This window comes from Passer domesticus, chromosome 1 (genome assembly GCF_036417665.1).
Source record: "Passer domesticus isolate bPasDom1 chromosome 1, bPasDom1.hap1, whole genome shotgun sequence".
Classification (NCBI taxonomy): domain Eukaryota; kingdom Metazoa; phylum Chordata; class Aves; order Passeriformes; family Passeridae; genus Passer; species Passer domesticus.
Window position 1 is genome coordinate 75,636,252 of NC_087474.1, and position 20,011 is coordinate 75,656,262.

Consider the following 20,011-nt stretch of genomic DNA (forward strand, 5'->3'; position numbering starts at 1 on the left):
GTGCACAACAATAAAAAGCTAAATAGCTACTAAATTTTTATTTTAAAATTCTGAGGAATTATGGAGGAATTAAGAGTTGGAAGCGGTTCTTATCATGACACCAGTGCTTTCTGAAGAGCGGATGAACTTTCAAGCATTCCTTTTTTTGTAGTGAAACACCAGTAAGCCAATGCTATATACCTAGACCAAGCACAGTGTAAGGGAGGACAGCAATTACCAGATCTGTTTTGACTTTGTCCAGGTGCCAACGATAGTCTCCGATGGCATTGTGGGTTCTCCTGTGCTCACAAATTTGTTGCTCAATGGATGCTGCATCAAACCCCCATTTCACTTGCTCCATTTCAACCTAGGAACAAGAAACAGGATTGGTAATTTCATTTCCAACATTACTGACTAAATTGGAGCATAAAGGAATTGAACTGAAGGAAACAAACTATGTGGTAGAGAGTAAAATTGAAATAAAGAGAAGTTCAGCATAGGGGGTTACAGTTTCTTTAAATTGCCATCAATTAAACTGTGTGACAGGCTCCCAAAGCAGAAGAAGCAAAATAGGAAAAATATTTCAATTGTTTAAAGTTACACTAGATGAAGCACACTCAGTAGTGTATTTTCATCTGTTGTCTTTGGACCAAACTGTTATTTTATGTTCCACAGTAAAATTACATTCTTATCACTCTGAAAACAACCCATGACTTTATCAAACAATGCTATTCATGCAATTCATGTGAAAATGCCCAATTAAGTTCTATAGCCCAGTACACCAGACTTCCATTTTAATTTTGCTCATGTAAACTTGGACAACCTCAGTTAAATGCAGTCACACTAAAAAAACTCCACAGAAGAGAAACTGAAATTACTAAAAAATGTGTTGTTTGTCTTGCATTTTGGCAACATTTATTGTAGGATGCCAAGAAAAAATGTCTAGAAACAGCCTTGAAAAACAGTAATGCACCTGATAATTACTAACCCAAAAACTGACTGCATTCCTTGTTTCTTTTTTTTTAATATTAAAAGCGACCTAACTTTAAATTCAGCTCCTCAAACTCCAAATGCTCTTTTATGCTGCAAAGACACTACAGCTCTATCTGAATGCCTGTCTATGCACATGCCCAGTAAAGAAAGAGGTATCCTAATCTTGGGTTGGAACTGAATTTGGTAATCACCAGCCTGGAGTCAAATCTCTATGAGTCAACAGATGACAATAAAGCCAGAATTCAAGCGTAGGGGTTCAAAGGCAGTGCTGAAAATGATCCAAGAAACAAAACCATTTTTCATTCAGCCATTTGAAAGTTAGAGGACTTTGACCCTTCTCGTTATATTTAAACAGTCTAAAGAGACTGTAGCAACAGTGGCAGTCATGGCTGGCTGCCATATGCTAACAAAGGCTGTCTGGATTTCACTGCAGTTTCCCCAGCTCTGCGCTGGAAATTTGACTAACCCTCCCTACCATCTGATTGATTCTCCTACCAGCAAACCATGCAGACAAAAACCAGAAAAACAGCAAAAAACTTCAGCTGCTCAGAACTTCTTCCCACATCTCACCACATTACTAGGGGAAACATTATCCTAGTCTCAATGTGAGCAAGTAGTGGGACACAGCAACACACGACAGAAAGAAGCAGCATCGTAGCAAGTTCAAAATAAATTTTCCCACTGAGGTAAGTGCTTATTGGCCCCACCTCAGCTTTGCTGTAGGGATGAAGAGGAAGAGAGAGAGCCTTTTACTTTCACAGGAGGTTTAGTGTGGGAACACAGCTATAAAGCAGTTGCTTATGCTCCCTGTGTTTAGCAAGGAGTGTCTGAGCAGGGCGTCACGTGGTGTCTTTGGAAGGTGCAGCCTGTTCACCATCTTTCATCGCTGGAAGCATGCCCAGAGTCTGTCCAACATCACTCCTCAAGCCATGGCAGGTCTGACAATCAGCCTCCTCTCCCACAGTATGTGAAGAGCAATGATGTCGGTTGTGGCTGTCCAGGCACAATGCTTATACACATTACCACTCAAGGAGTGCATCTCCACATCCCCTTCCTCCTCTAAAACATGCCACATGGAGAGACTGGACTGTAACTAGCACTCACTTAAAAATACTCAACTCTACAGAGCTCTGCTCTCCTCATTTGGTTTGCATAGGAGCCACCTGGCAAATGCCATACACAGATAATAATGACAGAATCGCAAAGCAACAACCTAATAGAGATAAAAATAATGCAATTTCAATTTACAAGAAGTCTGCAAAGTGTGACTTCAGCCACCTTGTTCCATCCTCCCTACCTGTCTCTCAGAAAGGGCTGTCCAACCACAAACTCACAACTTTCACTTCAACACACAACTTTCACCTCAGAAGCACAAAAAACAGTGTGTGTTTTCCATTCCAGGTTACATCAGTAACAGCTGTGAATTGGCGAATTTGTTCTCAGAATGCAAGAAACAGTAGCTTCAGCACTTCTGTGTGCTTTTTAGCACTGATTTCTGAAAGCCTAGTCCCATGGCAATCAGCCCTACCTCTCTGTGATAAAGACAGACTAGAGGGGGAAAGCAACTGCAAAACACTGGACAATGGTTCAGTCAATGAAGATGGTCCTGTCTGTGTAAAGGGTTGAAATAAATGTGAATCAAAGGAAATCTGTGCAAGGAAGGAAGGAGAGAAATATTGAGCATAATAATCTCTAACACAAATATGCCAATGCTTTTGTTATGTTAACACCTGTGTTTCATTTAGCTGTCAAATATAACTTCCATACCTCTTCCTCTGCAAAAGAAGACTCCAATCCATGTTTGGATTTCAGTGAGAATTCACTGTATGTATAATACTGGGAGGGTAATAAAAGGAACTTGGAATAACATACAAGCATTGACATGTACCTTTACTTTTCTACTGGCACCCAAAACATTACTACATATGAGGGAGGTGACATTCATAAACAACATCAAATTTTAGCATTGTCCCCATGTTTTGCACAGATTTACCTTCTGCTGCCTCATCCAGCTTAAGCATTCACTTGTGACACGTTTTGTGTACTCATCCCAGCCCGAGCCACTCTGAGAGGAGAAGCAGCCACCACCTTTGGAGCTGGCCCTCCTGGCGCGGGGAACGCTGATGGCTTTGTACAGGGCACGCATTTGCTCCTGGAGCTGAAGCAGCCTGAAAGGGAAGGAAACACTTAGTGCCTGTGAGCAAAGCACCCAGAAAACACACACACAATGCAATTTATCTCTCCTACTGGACCACCAGCTATTCAAAACAAAGCGCTGAAAGCAAAGACCGTGGAAAAAATATACAGATTAAGATTTCATGGAGACAACTAAGGCATCAATTTCTATCAGAAATATATTACTGCAAGACCCTTCTCCATGTTAGTGTGACCAAACAGATTTAGTTTCACCTTACTGATTCCTATTACATCCTGCAACACCAGGGAAGGTGAGCACTTGAGGTACCACAAACTTTTATCAGTCACATTCCCCACCCCAACCCTTCCCTGACAATACCTTTTCTGATACATGTCACAGGGCTGGCCCATCTGCCTCATCTCTCTGATCAGTCCATCCAGGATGTCCATTTGGTCATTTGCCTGTGCAAAACACTCTTCCAGATCCCTGTTCCCTCTAAGTGGGACGCCATCTCCATATTTTAATTCCTAATGAAAAAAAAAGATGGGAGATTAAATAAAATATTCATCACCTAAGCTTCCTTTGGCTGCCTTAAAAAAGGTGTTGTGAGAACTAGGGTTTTTTTTGGGAAGCATGCTAAGTTTCAACTGCCAGGTCTCTGACTGCCAGTTTTACTGGCAGAAGGCTGATGATCCACTGTCACTGGAAAGTGCTTATTAAAATAAAATATGGAAAAAAATTATTAAAATGTGGTTATCAAACAAAACTTTCTATAAAGAGCAGCACATTTTGATGTTTATTTCAGTGGAGCCAAGGCTTCACATGGTGTGCTAACTTCTAAAGACATCATGGTTTTGTGTTCAGAAGATGAGAAGAAAGACTGCCCTGGTAGGAGATGGTAGATATTACTCCTGATTTTCTACAAGGTTCCCTGATGTTCTAAGACTTCCCTCTCCAGCAAAAACACAAGCAGAACCATCTGCCTGGGTCCAGCTCCATGCTCCATCGCATTTACATCCCACCTTATCACCCACAGTCTAGGCAAATTCTCCATGCACCCTCTCGGTGCAGTTGGACCAGCACGGCCATGGTGTTTCAACCAGGAAGACATGGCTCTTTGACCTCATCACACACTGAACAGCCATGCTGAGCAAAACACAATGCAGCTGTGACCTGACTTTCCAAATAAAATATTATGGACCTCATTGCTCTGTCCCTTAGAAAGAAACAAAGCAGGCAATGCATGTTGTGGCACCAAGCTGGAACTAAACATCTCTTTCTTTCAAGTTCACTGGAATAATATTAATCCTGAACAAAAGGCAGTATTTACTCTGGCATTGATTTTTATATAAACATGCTCACACGTCCTGTATCTCTGAAAAGGAAATGAACTCCTAACCACAGAGTTCATGTCTGAAAAAATTTTCTGTCTACAGAGGGTCCAAAAGTGCGCATTAAATCACATCTACTGCCAGGACTGTTAAAGTGTTTCACATCTCAGTGGCCTCAGCAGCAGGATGCACTCACCACCCTGCACCTCCTCTGCTTCAGCAGGAACGGAGAACACCCCATGTTTGCAGGAGTGAATTTAGCCTCAGTGAGTAACCTGCCCCCAAGCACTCGGGGTTTGTACCAGAGTAGCATACTGCAGAGATTATGTGTATGTATTTGAGCTGAAACAGCCAGGAAAACTTTAGTCTAGTTTCATTTACTTCTTTAGGAATAATCTGGAAAAATAAAATAAAGGTAATGAAGGTATTTCCTAAGGTGGCTCATGTTCATTATGGCCCTGCAAATGATGACAATATCCTACAGAACACACTAAGAGAGTGTAAGTTAATCATTAGTAACAGGTGTGAGTGCTGACAGTGATCCTGATCTAAAACTGAAAAATAAGATGCAATGGAATCTGTTTGAGGGTGAGTTTGTTTTGTTGTTTTGTTTTTTTTAATCAAGAAGACCCCTTTCATTAATGAGATGCACTTCAATCAGTTTTACTGAACACTGTACAGAGGGAAGGAAGAGACTTAAGAAGGAAGTATGTCATTCCACTCCCAGTTGCCTCACAAACAGCTGATAGGGGAGAAAGGAGATGAAGAAGCAGAGCCTGTGAGTCCAGATAACAACACAGAATATGTATGTAATATTCATAATCACTTTGGATAAGGAGAACAAGAAGCACTCACGGGCTGTACTATGAGCTCAGCTCGCGTCAGGCAATCCGAACAGTTTTGCAAAAGCTCCTGGATGGTGTTCTGGCGTCTGGACATGGTACAGGTCCCATTCTGGCTGTTGTAGGGAAGGAGAAAAAAAAGTTGAAGTAAATACAGAGCAACTGTGCATTTTGAAAAAATACAAGAAACAAATTCAGAACAGTTAAGAGAAGTTGCATGGAATAATCCACCTCATATAGGTTCACAGAGACACATACACTTCAACTGCACTGGGAAATTTTAACGACAATTTCACAATGGCAGAGCCACTTTATCGTCCTGCAACAGCAGGCATGGACTGACTTTGCCACAGGACTGAGTAGAACGTGGAAACTGGCATGCCATAAAGGAGGAAGTTTTTCTTCCAGCACAGGTATTTGCTGCTTTGATAGACAAAACTTTGGCAGCATTACAGCAAGAATGAATTATTCACAATCTTTGTTAAAGTCAATACATTAGAGCATAGCCTTTGTGTGATGTAATTGTTCATGTTATCACACCAGCCATCAAATGTCAGGGCATACAAGGAAAGCAGGATCCGAAGCTAGGCAAGCACAGAAGCACACAAGTCCACACAAGTGTAAGAAGGGCCCTTTTATCAGCAGAAATGCACAAAGCTAGTGCAGTGTCTTAGGAATGAATTGCAAGATACACAAGCTACTACAAAAATAGATGTAGAGCCTGGAGCCAGAGGACACGCTTTCTTACAAATACATAAAGTGTGAGTTTGGAGTCTCCAAGTAAAAAACACTAGTGGGGGAAAAAAACAAGTCAGGTAACGGGGTCTTTATTGTTGTCTTGCACATAATCTGCTGCATCCATACTGCCAGAATGTTGCTTTTCCAGCATTTAGGATTCAGCCATCAAAGTGAGCAACTGTAGTTGAATGGGGGTTAGGCGCTTCAAGTGGGACACCATTCCTTGGTGATGGAATCAGACATCCCAAGCAAGTCCAGGCGGCTCCTTTCACTGGCTTGCCAGTGAAGCTAAAACTAATCTAACAGACAGTAAGAGCTAAAAGTGTTTCCAAGCCTTGTCTAGTTTTCTAACTCCTGTGCTCACAGTAGGTAACCCTTTCCATTACAAATCACTAAAGAGACAAACATTCCTTACAACACTAATGCAAACAAGAGTACCAGTGTGAACCTGTCCAACTCAGAGCCAGCAAACAATCTGGATTCAATGGAAATCTTTCCACTGACTTGAACACTCTGACCATCCTTCACAAAAGGAATTGTGACAATGAAAAAGCAGAACTGTCCTTGGCAAAATCACTGGAGTGGTGAGAAGCATTCAATATTTTTAAGAGCTCTTCTGCAGCATGTGCTTTTGATGCACCAGCCGCCTGCCATTCTCCTATCAGCTCATCTGGAGCAAATAGAAAAGGTTTGAGCAACTTCCCAGCAGCTTCCCCCATACGAGGGAACAGACCCTCAGAAGTGTAGAGACAAAACTGCAGAGTCACTGGGTGACATAAAACAAGCTGTACACACGCACCCCCAGCTTGTACTGTGACCCCTTGGCTACACAAACACTGCACCCCACTGTGCTATGCACCCCTGTGTGTCTTGGAAACAGCTTAAAGAAAACAATTATGGAAAATAACATACAGGGCTGATTTTGTGCCAGGCTTCTTGGCAGCTTCCTTTTCTAAATCATTCCTTCTCCTTAGGCATCACTGCTGTGTTTAGATATAGAAATATCTGACTGTATGTAAAATTTACATTTAATTACACCCACAATTATTGTCATGAATGAAACATAATAAAGAAGAGAGAGGAACCTTCCAAGCAATTTTCTCTTTTTAGAACACTGGAAAAGTTGGGGTTTTTTTTAATCACTTTTTCCATCATGTTCTGGCAGCTACAAACGCTGGATATCCATTAAAGCCAAATTAAGTATAGATGAAGTATAGAAGGTGACCAGATTTATACTATAACCAGTCAGTCTATCTCCACTGGCTTCAGAGTAACTTCATTGAACTCAAAGACATTACTCCACCATGACAAGAGGTCTAAACAATAGCTATTATAGTTAACATGGTAAGAAATTGTGAAGAAAAGCTATTTTAAATCAAACTATTAAATTAAAATATAAAGAAGTAGAAATACAATAATTTTGTGTTCATTCTAATGATGTTTGAATGCCACATCCATAATTATTGCCCAAATAATTTAAAGTATTGAAAACCTTAAGATAGCCAAATATAGATGCACAAAATGTTTCAAAAGCAGAAGCAGAGGCCTTGAAATGAGAGGCTTAAGTATGCCCTATCTAGGTCTTCAAACAGAGTAACAACAAGTTACTTGTTTACTGTTCACAGGGACCTTCACAAGAAGAAAGCAGCACATATTTAAGGCTCCCCAATCCAGGAGATAAAGATATAACCAAAATAATGGAAGCTGGAGCAATACAAATTGAAAACAGAAAAGAGCACACTATTTTATTAACATTTTATTTGTTGTTAAAAATCTCACCAGTTTTGCCAGTGAAAAAACAGAGATTAATCTTGTGATAATGATAAAAAGGTCAAGGCCTGTTAGAGGCACTGGCTTTCAATCTGTCAGAAGACAAAACAGAGGTACACGGGCTTATTGGGGCACAATCAGAACCAGCATAGGAACTGATGTTCAATGGCATGGCTCCACCAAGCCAACAGAAATCAAGAACTCCAAATCTGAAGGGGATTTAGCTGTACAAACATGCCCAAGGGCATAAATCAATCCCTGAACTTTAAAAATAAAAATACTTGGCAAGACAACACCTTAAGAGACATACACTGATACTGATACATCAGATGGCACTAGCACAGTCTCACAGGGACATATCTCCAGTACTTTTCTCCATGTGACAGGAAGGCACTCCATTAGCAGTTTCAAAGCCCCTCAGTGTAATTTACCTCTTAATGAAGCCAACAGGCCTTTAAAGGGGATGAGCAGATCAAAGCAGAAACTCCAATTCAGAGTAATAAGACAACCAACCTTAAGGCAGTAGGAAACAGACAGCCAAAGTAAAACCATACCCAACACAGAAAATACTGGACCAAAGAAACTGAGGCAAGCCCTGAACATGCTGGACAGGCAAGAACAAAGCTGGATTTTTAAAGTAAAAACGTGTAACCTACATGTTACATAAAAATATATTTATGTTCCTTAGAAAAAGGTAGGATACCAACAATCCTCAGAGAACACAGATTAAGTGGGTTACTTTACATGGTATTTTGTCAGTGTCTCTCTTGTTTTGTCTGATTTTGTTTTCATGAAACTGAACGAGTTTAGAGTAATGTTTGGTCATTGTAACACATGCTGCCGCTATGACAATTTGATATAACTCTGGCAGTATCTAAACCTTGCATCTATGAAGAGGATCCTGTTGTAGCCAACACTGTAGGCACACTGTGCAGTGAAAATATGGGCAGATTTTTCATTTGTTGTACTGCACCCCTGGAAATGCAGTATATGTTATCAACCATTCCAGCAGAACTGGCAAGAACTGGAGGCTGGTCTTTTACCAGGACTCATAACAAAAGAGTGCAGGGTCTATTACAAATGAATATATGTATTTGCAATAACCTGACTATTTGCTGTGCTGCTTTGGTTTTGTAAACCCTGCAGAACAGTGCTGAGGGAAACAGACTGGACTGCTTCTGACCTTAACTACGTATTTGTCCCTACAACTCATTTTAGACCATGGCACTTATTTGGAAGGCAACTCATTAATTTCAAAAAGGTCTTATTAAGCAGAGTTCTTCATTAAAATAACTTAATTTTAATAGTCATTAACTATTAAAGGAACAAAGGAAAACAAAAGGGGGCAGTGTCTTTGTTTTAAAATTATGAAAACACTTCAAAACACAGATGAATTGCTATTTTCTTGGGATGTTGAAATGTAGGCCTGTTGCTCTCCACTGTCAGGAGAGCCCTAGGAAAGGCATAGCATCTCCCTGTCATCATTCTGTACAGGAGCCACCCTTTTCAGTGCATGTCAAGGCAGAACACATTGCTCCCTTGCTATTATACACTCCTGCTCTCCCTGAGAAATGAGAGGGCAGCCCAACCCCTGCTGCCACTGGGATTTGGGCAGGATAGCAGCCCAGGCAACACCCCTCTGCTGGAATATACCCCAAGACAGCTAAATCCAGCCATTACTGTTGAATCCCCAGTGTCTGAAGTAGGATTTGTGTCTAACTGATGAGCAGTACCCAAGATCCTTACAAGACCCCCAGCTCTACTGAAACAAGAAAGAACTACTCCTGCTTTTCCATTAAAAGGGACTGAGAAACATGTTCAAGGCCATCCGACGAGTTATGGGCGTAGAGACAGACATGTCAGCAGTGCCCACCTCCCCAGAACACAGCAGGGCTGGGTACTGCTGGCACAAATTTATTCAAGCAGTCAAAATGTTATCCCAAGGGATGTGTTTTGAATACACCAAATACCTACTCTAAACACTCAGCTCGCACCCTCACAGGCTCACTGTGGGGGCTGATATTGCTGCAGAACCCATGGGGCAGGAAGCCAGCCACCTTCTGCTTTCTCATGTGCCTCCTGCTGCTGCAAGACCTGCACAGCCCAGCACAAACACCTCCACTGTGGGGGCTGCTCCAGTGTCTGCCTTTGCTACTGCACATCCAGAGGCTGCTGGGGTATCCAGAGTGTGATCAGTGCCCAGAGAAGCAGGGCCAAGGAGACACAGAAACACATCCAGCAAACCCGAGGAGCCTTCCCAGCTTCACAACTCCCTAAAGCTCAGGGAGGTTGCACAAAGAGGTTGCTCTTGTCACGAAGATACTAATTAAAACCAGTTAGAATACTCCCTGTTAAATTTTCCAAGCCCTCCACAGAACTTCCAGCCTTTTAAAAACCCAACGCTTTTTAATTTTTTTTTATTCATCAAAAAAATGAAGGAAGCCTTAAAAGAAAGTCTTTTAGCAGATCCAGAACATTGAACAATTCCCATTACTCAACAAGAGCAAAAAAACTGCGCTTCTTTTTCTTCACACTTCCCATCCCCCTCCACACAAACTTGTTTGAACAAGCAAAAGATTCATAAAGGGATTACCTGGTATGCCCAGGGTAGGCAAGTCAGAAGAAAAACCTGACCTGGAATCTGCATTCCCAGCACAGAGCCTGCACATACCACCGCCCATCTGCCACCACCTGCCAGCTGGGTGTGTGTATGCTGGAAAACGCAACGGCATAAAGGTGGTGAATCACGACATCCACAAGAAAATAACCAGGAGTTGAAGTGCTACAGTCCAGCTTTCCCCCTCCTGCCTCAAAGGAGGTGAATACAAACTGTCAAATCATCAAGAGTTTTCCCCATATGTCTCTGCTCTAACTAGGACCAGTTTTGGCACACCACAGCCTCACCAAACTAGTCCCATCTGCCAAGTATGCACATAGACTAGGGCTTCCATGACGGCTGGAAACCTCAAAAGACCTCTGCATCTGGTGCAATCAGGCTCTAAATACCATTAAGAAGGGGGGGAAATCTAGTAGTCACTAGTGAATTATTGAATTGTTAGGACTCCAGAGGCTTAGTGCCTTCGCAGCACGCAGGGTTTCACAAGGGATCGTGCCACACCCGTTCACAGAAAGTCCTCGTGCTTTTTCCCAGCGGTGTGAATCACCAGGAGGGACAGAACCGTTCCCAAAGGCCGTACCTGCCCGATGCAGCAGGCTGCTCACAGCTGCCTCTCCCACCTCCGCCTCCGGGACAGGGAGGTGCCACACGCCGGCTCTAGCCCGGACCGTGGCAATACAGCTCTGCCGGAGAGCAGCCGCTCGAAAGGCAGCAGACACCCTTCTGACAAGAGGCTCCCACACCTGCACGTCCCTACGGAAAAGGGACCCGGGAAAGGCTCAGCCGGAGTCTCTTCTCACGGCGGGCACCGCTCCCCTGCCAGCCGGAGGTATTCCGCAGCAATTCACGCACATTCCTCCCTCCCTCGCCGTCTGAGCAGCTCGAAGGGGAAGTTACCACGCCAGCTCTACCCCCACTCAGCTAGCCAGGGCTCTACAGATCCTTGAGAGACTGATGGGAAAGGCAAAAGTGTGGCTTTGAGTCGGTTTTTTCCACGTTTACTTTGTTTCTTGGTCCCTCAAAGTAGCGTCAGGGCAGGGCAGGTAATTTTCTAACTCCTTTTCCAACTTGAAGCACTGAAGTTACATTAATCCTTAAGCAGAATTGTGTACATTAATTTATGTTCATGTCACTCAGTGACCATGAATCCTAGGCTATTTTTCCCCTAATCTCAGCAATGGCAAACAAAACTGCACAACGTCGCATTTTTTTTCTTTTCTCTCACGGTTTATCAGATTCTCTATCTCCATAGCAAAGACATTGATAAACATTTGACTGATGAATTGGCAGTTTAGCAGCGTGTGAGTCACTGTCAAGCTGAGTATCTGTACTCCGGGCCAAGCTCATCCCGAGTTCCCAAGCCAGAAGAAACAGGGAATGTTGTAAAAGCACCTTGCTGAGCCCTAAGGGTAGGGAGCGTCTCATATTGCTCTGTGAGTAATGTAATACTCAGCACAGACTTGTTTGGCAGAATACGCCCCAAAACTTACAAGACTAGACCCTAACTTGAATCCTGCCGCATTTAAAAATTAGGGTAGAGTGATCTTCCCCATGGAAAAAAGAAGCCTTCATTTTCTGAGTTCAGTAGGTGCCACTAAACTTTGGCACTGAATTTATCAGGCTAAATGTAGTTAATAAAACCAGTTCCATAGATGATAGCCCTGACCCAATAGCACAACATGTAGAGCATTTAGTGGCTTTTCTGCACACAAACATGTACAAAATCTGGCAAAACTGCTTTTTTCATTAACTGACAATAAACCACTTGTTTTGAGACACATTTCAATGCGTATCACCACTGCTTAAAAATAAACCTATGCAACTCAGTAAGGTGGCAAACACACATACTCTGTTGCAAAAAAAAATATTTAAAGTATTTGGTATGGTCAGATTTTTTCACATAAAACAATATGTAAATGCTTTTTTTTTTTTTTCTTTTTTTGGTCATCTCAATAATAACTGTCTTTAGTTCCTCTCAGAAATCTCACAATAAAGTGAACAGGAACTTTCATTGCAACCTCCTTGCCAGACATACGTCCCCAGAAAGGAGATATGAATATTATGTTAAAAAAAGCAAACGAAAGAATGTTGATATAAGGTTGTTAACCTCTCGATCAGGTCTGTCCTTTCCACTCTTGCTGCACCACCACTGAATGCTACAGAAAGAAGAGCCTAACAAACTACAGACTGGCTTAAAATATGTAACTGTAGCCAAAGAATGCTAAATTAAAGGAAAGCATTTCTCCTCTAGTGAAAGTTGGGAGTGATATGGAAATCACCCTGCTGAATCCAAATAGAGTTGCACCAGTGAAAAGTGAGGGGAAAGAGAACAGCCGGGAAGTAACACACGCTGCCATTCATTTTTCATGGCTGTCTCTTGTAAGCAGTAAAGGTATTTGCAATGAAGCAGGACTAGCAAAACAAATCCTCACACAGGCAGTGCAGCAATGGCATTTTGGAGTCCTAGTGTGTGCACTCGCCAATGCTACAGTACTGAACTGTTCTTATTATACAGCAATAAATAGATATTATCATACTACTGTATTGGTAACTGGATGTGTTCTAGCTGCAACTCATTGTAACTAACTTACCTATGCACACAACAAACCAAAAGTCAAACAAAGAACTAAAACTAAGAACTGGGCAAAGTAATAAACAAAAATTCCGCAGAATGCAAGTTTTTCATTCATTCAGTGGTCCTCTAGCAACCGGTCAGACTTTCCTAAGCTGAGCACTCTGTGCTCTCTAGGATAACCCTAACTCTCTATGGCCACTTATAGATTTGCTTGGTATAAAAAACCCTGCCTTTTCTCATCTGCTGTTTATTTACTATGTATGTTTAATTCCCACCCTTTTGCAATCTAATTATGTACTATCCATAAAATTAGGGCTTAAGTTCTAATACAACATACATGACAGGGCTCCTGCACTAATTTCTGAGTCACTGGCATCCATAATGAGACCAACAGACTTAATACAGCCACTCCACACACACCGACAGGTCATCACCAGCTGTGCTTTGTGATGGTGCTGTACCATACATCAGCACTGCTTCCTTCAGTGACTCTGACTGCTGCCTGCTTTTCAATCCTGTGAACTCCCAGGCAAGGAGATAAATGGAGAAGTCTTCATGATTACTGCACTCCGCAGAAAGCCCCTGTCAGACTTGACGTGCACAGATTGCTGGTACCTACATCCATGAGAACAGGCATTCCCCAAGCCAGGATTCACAGCTGGCACCCTGCCTACAAGATCTTGAGTGTGCTCCCAGCACCAGGGCAAGCAAAAGGTTAAAAAGGTAAGAGGCGAGGAGAGAAGACCAGTGTTGCTTGTCACGTATCTCTGCCCCATTGCCACCAAATGTCAGGGATGGCTCTATAAAAGATCGTGACTTAAACTCCCAGGCCTCACACAAGCTAGAAACAAACTCAAAAATTAGCGACAGGACATTTCCCACTAGTTGAAATGGTTTTACAGCCCTAGTTATGCAACTGGTTGGGGAAGGCAGAGCCTGGGTGTAGGGGGTATAAAGCAATTCAGCTCAGCTTGTTTTGCGTCACTGAGCAAAGCAGGGGTTTATCAGCACAGAACTCTTGGGTCAATAGAGCCAGCACCGACCCATTTACAGCGCTCAGTGCAAACGGGACACATTGGTTTCAGTCTTGCTACTCTCTTCAAGGAGAGTCACCACTAAAAGTGTTTTGGGTGGTTTTTTTTTTTTTTTTAAGTTCTTCGCTTGCATTTTAAAAGCCTTTTAGAAGTTAAGACGCCTCCGGGAGGAACAGCAAAAGGAGACTCGCAAGCTCGCGCACCTAGGGAATGGCACCGCGAGCGGGCTCACGGCAGCAGTCCGAAGGCGGCCCCGAGGGAGCGGGGCCGGGGCCGGCTGGACCCGCACCTACCCGTATCCGTCGGAGGCGTAGTCCCCCCCGTAGGTCTTCTGGTAGTAGTAGGTCTTGTGGGTGTGCGTGTGGGTGGTGCCGCCGCCGCCGCCGCCGCCCCCGACATGGGAGCTCATCTCGTAGCGCAGGTCGGTGCCCGACTCTGCCCGCGCCATGCGGCCCAGCGTGTTGATGCGCGGGTGGGAGCCGCCGTTGATGCTCATGGCAGCGCGGGAGCCGCCCGGGGCGGCGCGGGGCGAGGGGCAAAGCGACGGGAACACCGGGCCGGACCCGACGGCAGGAAAAGCATTCACGGCCGGCAGCGCCCGCCGCGGTGCCGCCGCTCCCTCGCAGTCCGCCGAGAGCCGGGCGAGGGCCGGGAGCCGGCGGTCGGGGCGGCCCGCAGGTGAGGCAGGGCAGGAGCGCCGGGCGGGCGGCGAGGGCTACTGGCGGCGGCGGCGGCGGCGGCGGCAAGAGCAGAAGTCCCGTCCCGTCCCCTCCCCGCCGGCAGAGGAAAGGCGAGGCCACACCTTTCCGTGGTGGTTTTAAGCGGCGCTCCTGGGCGTGGAGCCGCGCCTCGCCTGCGTGCTCCGCGCCTCCTCGGCGGCCGCCCCGGTTCCTCGGCGGCCCCGGCCCCCGCCCCGCCGCGGTGTCGCTCCCCGGTGGCCGCCCGGGCAGCGCACGGCCTCTGTCGCCGTCGCACCGGTGTTTCCAGCGCCTTTCCCGGTGCGTGTGCTGCCCTCAGGAGTCGCCAGCGGAGGTTGGAGTCCACTGGAAACTCCCTCCCGGCCTGTACCGTGTCTGGCGCTTGCCCTGGAGTTGCGGCCCAAGCCGCGGAGTATGGAGCGGCTCTTCCGAGGGCTGGGAATGCTGCGGGGAGGATGGACAGGGCCAGGGTACCCTCGATGCCAAACACCTTGGTGCCTCTCCGGAAAGAACCCGGCACCTGCGCACGGCAGCGCTGGGTAAATCGGCACCATTCCGTCGAGGATGTGTCTGTTTCACTGGCAGCTGCCCTCTGCCCTGCGCATCACAGGGTGTTGATGCACGTCAGGAAAATGACCTGCGTGTTTCATCAATTCCAAAATACACAGGGTCCCATGTTTAGGAGGGCTTTGGGCACTCCAAGCCCAGTGCATTTCTGAAACAGGGCTGAAACCTGTGCCCCAGTGCATGAAATGTTGGACTAGTGCCATGCGCTGACTGCATCTGTGCCTGAGAAAGAAGATACGCAGAAACAGGCATTTAAACGTGTCTTTCTCCTCAGATTTTGTTGATTCCTGCCTTCTGGTGCTGTGAAAGTTGTGTTTAACTTTCAAATAGGCCGTATCTTAGGAGACAAAGTAATTTTAACACATCCATGCATGTACAGGGTGTTGGCAAAGGCACTTTGATGTCGGATGCCCAGAGGGACCTTTGTTGCCAGCCAGTGACCATTGGATTAGTCTCAAGTGTCAAGTGAGCACCAATTCTTAGATAGTTTCAGTCAGTGGCACTGCCTCAGCTGGTCTGGCCTCTTGTCCATGGTGTTTGAAGACAAAGATGGCCAGTTTTTAAGAAGCAGCAGTCACTCGTGAATAACCGTGCCAGGCTTTCCTGAAATAATCCTGAGGCTTTCATCCCAATGTGCAGTACATGAGCCAGCCGTATCAGCTACCTGATGCTCTGCCACAGCACGCCTGCTGGAAGTTTTTTTAATTTGTGTGGGATTACCAGCAGGCCACACCATGCATAAATTCTTGGGCTTGTTTTTGTCTTTTCCACGCTCCTCATTTTCCTAGTATTCTAAATCCAAGTGATAGGTCATGGGGCAGTAAGAAAGAACTAGATAAAAGTATCAAAGGACAAGACTTCCTAAACTGTTCAAGAGAAAACCAAACTAGTGCAGTTTTCCCGAGCGCCACTGAAGCTGCCAGGACTCTGTGGGCACAGGTCACACGTGAACCTGCCCTGCTGCTGGAGGTGATGGGCAAAGTGTGGCGTAGAGGAGCCATAAGAGCTCCTCCAAGCAAACGTGGGGTTGCTTGGTCCTGAAGGACATCCTGGTGGCACCGCCTGGAGCTGTAAAGAGCGCTACGAAGAGGCAGAATGCAAGGTGGCTTATTATATGTGAAGTCATGCAGTGACTTTTATATTGTAATATATATGCTGTATTATATGTAACGTGAATCATTACATATGAGTGAATGTATATATATATGCATACAAATATGCATATATATTTGTGTATATATGTGGATTTGGGATGCTGTTTTGAATACAGATTACATCTGCACGATTGGATGGTTTGACATTACATTTCAAAGCCGTAAGGGTGCAGAATACAAAACAAGGATGAGTAAGAAAAACAAATATAGAGGCTTAATGCTGCAAAGAAGGATGGAAAAAGTAGAAAGCAGATGTAGAATAGGCAGGAAATGCAGAGTGAGGGAAACTTGAACTTTGTGCTTTGATACTCCAATCCAAACTTTTTGAAACGTAAATTCAGATCACTGAATTGGTACCACCAATATACATAAAAGTCAAATTTTTGCATGGTGGTGTATCAAGCTAGGTATTAGTATTCAGACATACAAACATGGAGCTTTTTTTTCCCCAGCAAGTCCCTTTGAAAGCTGTCAATTTATATTTATGCATTTTTAGAGATCCAAAAGTATTACACTGGTTTGAGGTTCTTGCTGAGTTTTAGCACCACCTCCAATGAGCCCCACCCTTCAGCTTGGACTGGTGTGCCAGCTCAGTGAGACACACCATTATCTGTGATGGAGACAGCATGTGTTGATACACCCAGAGGCCTGGATGAGTCACTGCTACCTGGAGAAAAATCCTACACGCAGAAAAATCCTTAAATACATAAATAAGGACTGGGTTCTGATGGTCCTACTTGCACGATTAGCCCCACTGAAATGAGAACAAGAGGATAAGACTGAGATGATACTGTGAGCAGCACAGTTCTCCTATCTTAGACGTTTTAATGGATAGAGAAACTGAATACATAAATACAAATAATTAAATTTGCTGAAGTAGTCAATGTTTCTTGGGTGCTTACCCTAGCTGGACTCAGTTATCTTGAAGCAGGATCAAGTCACATAGATATTGCTTGAAATGCATGAAAATATCAGTGTAATAGCTGGATGATCCCACTTAAATCTTGCTCCACTATTCCTGGAAAGGCCCAGTCCTGACGTACCTAAGGCCACTTCCTAGGTTCCTTTACTTTCTTTGGTATCAAAGAGTTGTTGAGTGCAAATAGCCAGTAAACTGCAAACGTCAGTCTCATGGTGTCCCTCCCCGTGGCAGTGGGATTGGAAGTAGCTGACCTTTAGAGCCCTTTCCCACTCAAACCAAACCATGATTGCACGATTTTCCTCCTAAGGAAAACTACATGCAGGAGTGGATAAAATGCAGTAATTTGGAGTTTATAGTTTATCTCCTTTAGCAGAGTTCTGTCTCCTAAGGTAAAGATCTATTAAAATTGTGTAGATCTTAGGAGCCCCTCTTTAAGCAAGTTAGTCTAAAGGAGATATAATATTCCCTACAGGCACCTGAACCCAAGCTAGAGCTGGGGTCCCTGCTGCAGCCCTGTTTCCTAATGTGCCTCCCTTAGAATTGCAGACACCCTGAGGATATTAGGAGACAGCAGTTCCAAAGAGGCAAAATGTCAGCAGCTGATGACTGCTTCAGTAAGCAGAGGGAATATCCTTTATACATGATATTAGTACTAGGCATATCTCTTTAGTTTTAATAAAAGGCTCCTTTCCAACCCCAAACGGTGGACCCCTAAGCTCTGTTTTAGGCTTAGGCTGCTGGATAGTGGGTCTTCACTCAGGACACTATTTGAACTGAACTTAACACGCTGTGTTGGTCCCTGTCTATACCAGGGAAACTTCTGTATTTCATCTTAAGAACTGAATTCCCAGGGGCACACTGAAATTCCCCTCAATGGCTTGTACATTCATCGCTGTTGGCAGTAGTTGCCAGCCCCTCCTATTTCACGTGGCCTCTTCTGAGCTTATTTAATGGCATCCTCTCTTTAATGCCCTCCTTGCCTGCATAGAAACCAAATACATTTAAAGTAGCTGAAACACATTGATAAGCAGTGACACCTGCCATTCAAAGTGCAAATCTGAATTTGACTTGGTAACTGATTTCCTTTATGGTAGCTTGCAAAAAAACTAGCTCCGGCCTTCCAAACACATCAAATCATCCAGGTAAACCAGTACATGACTCTTGTGTTCCTAACTCCTACAGTTTTGGGCAGTAAGGACAAGTTTGCACGTGCAAGCCACTAATCTGGCTATGTGGCTTTGTAAGGTGTTTGACATGCACCACCTCTGCTGTGCAGGGGCTGCCTGGGAAGAGGCAGCTTGGGCTGAGTGGCAGCATTCACAAAGTCCATGTTTTTGATGACATTTGTGAAATGTCCTGGACATTTCCACTTCTTCCCTTTGCTCGGGCAGAATTCTCCCCAGAAAACTCACAGTTAATACTCCAGAGTCTGAGCTGTTCTATGCAGGTGAAGAGAGGCTGGTGCCACTTGGAAGACCTCTGAGCAACAGCAGGCATGGTCCAAAATGTCATTAACAACAGAGGGCTCAGACAACTTATTCAGCTGTATCCCTGTCATGGGGAAGATATATCTTAAATGAACTCAGATGATGTCTAATTACGGGCAGATTTACAGGTGTCCAGTGAAGTCCAGGACTGCCTCCCGAGAGCTGTCATTTCCAGGTTCCTGAATGGCCACTGTGCTCCTTTCAGACAATCCCTGGAATATTACCACCTCAGTCTCTGGCAGGGTTAAAAAAAAAAAAAAAGTCTTTGAATTCATCAAGAGGAATGAAGCTTAGGACTGCACAATTCCTTCTATACCATGCAAAAGTAGAGGGTGTGGTAAGGGATGTGTCAGCCTTGACAAACCTGACTGACTACTCAGACAAAAAGTTTCAGGATGCCTCCCTCTTCAGCTTCAGCTAGAGGAGACCAGCATGGGACATTGTTTTCCCGGCATGGTCCTACCATGACCCACAGAGCATGCATGCAGTATTTCTGCACAGATCCTCATTTCATATTGCTGCAAGTGGAGCATTCAAACAGTGACTGTACAAAATATTTAATGTAACATTATTATGGTTCCTTTAAAGTCTCACTTCACCATTCTGTTTCTTTCACCATCACCTGGTGATGTTTGCTAGAGCTTGAGAAGTTAACATATCTCAAGATACTTAAAAGTGCTGAGAGCAATAGAAGGCTATTTCTGACTAATTATTCTTTAGTAGCTGGACAAAAATCTTGGATCAAGCCACACCCCATGCATGCAAAATGCATTAATTTATGAATTATTTTAATAAAATATGAGCTTTTGGCAAGGGGCATCTGCCCCTCATTATTCAGACAGTTTGGTAATTGGTGTTAGATACCACAGAGCTGTTCAACCACACAGCGCAAGGTGATAAGTAGGACAGCAGAAGCTCTCAAAGGATCTTTACACTTGCTTCACACTGGGGCTGCTCTAATTATCACCCAGGTGTCTTCAAGCCCAAGGGGATAAGGAGCACCATGATTTTATTGACACCCATCCCTTTCTTCTGCTTGTGCATTCTTTGAAATAAAAGTGAAGGATCAAATGGAAGCCTCTACAGTTGCCCTGTAGACACTCAGGGTTCCCCGTCATTAGAGCAAATCTTCCATCAGCAAGGTTGCACATCGTAACAGATGTTTGT

The 20,011-nt window shown here is 44.3% G+C and overlaps 1 protein-coding gene across 3 annotated transcripts in view; it reads right to left on the reverse strand.

The window, feature by feature from the left end:
* The window catches only part of DSP (desmoplakin), a 39,171-nt gene extending 24,510 nt beyond the window's left edge, over positions 1 to 14,661 (reverse strand). For all 3 annotated transcript variants that reach the window (XM_064425263.1, XM_064425254.1, XM_064425247.1), the window contains exons 1-5: positions 14,310 to 14,661; positions 5,296 to 5,398; positions 3,488 to 3,636; positions 2,966 to 3,140; positions 218 to 346 (exon numbers count right to left, since the gene is read on the reverse strand). In XM_064425263.1, coding sequence (XP_064281333.1) covers positions 218 to 346; positions 2,966 to 3,140; positions 3,488 to 3,636; positions 5,296 to 5,398; positions 14,310 to 14,512 — 759 coding nt within the window. In that variant the 5' untranslated portion in view covers positions 14,513 to 14,661. The remainder of the gene's footprint in view (positions 1 to 217; positions 347 to 2,965; positions 3,141 to 3,487; positions 3,637 to 5,295; positions 5,399 to 14,309) is intronic.
* Positions 14,662 to 20,011: the final 5,350 nt, after the last annotated feature.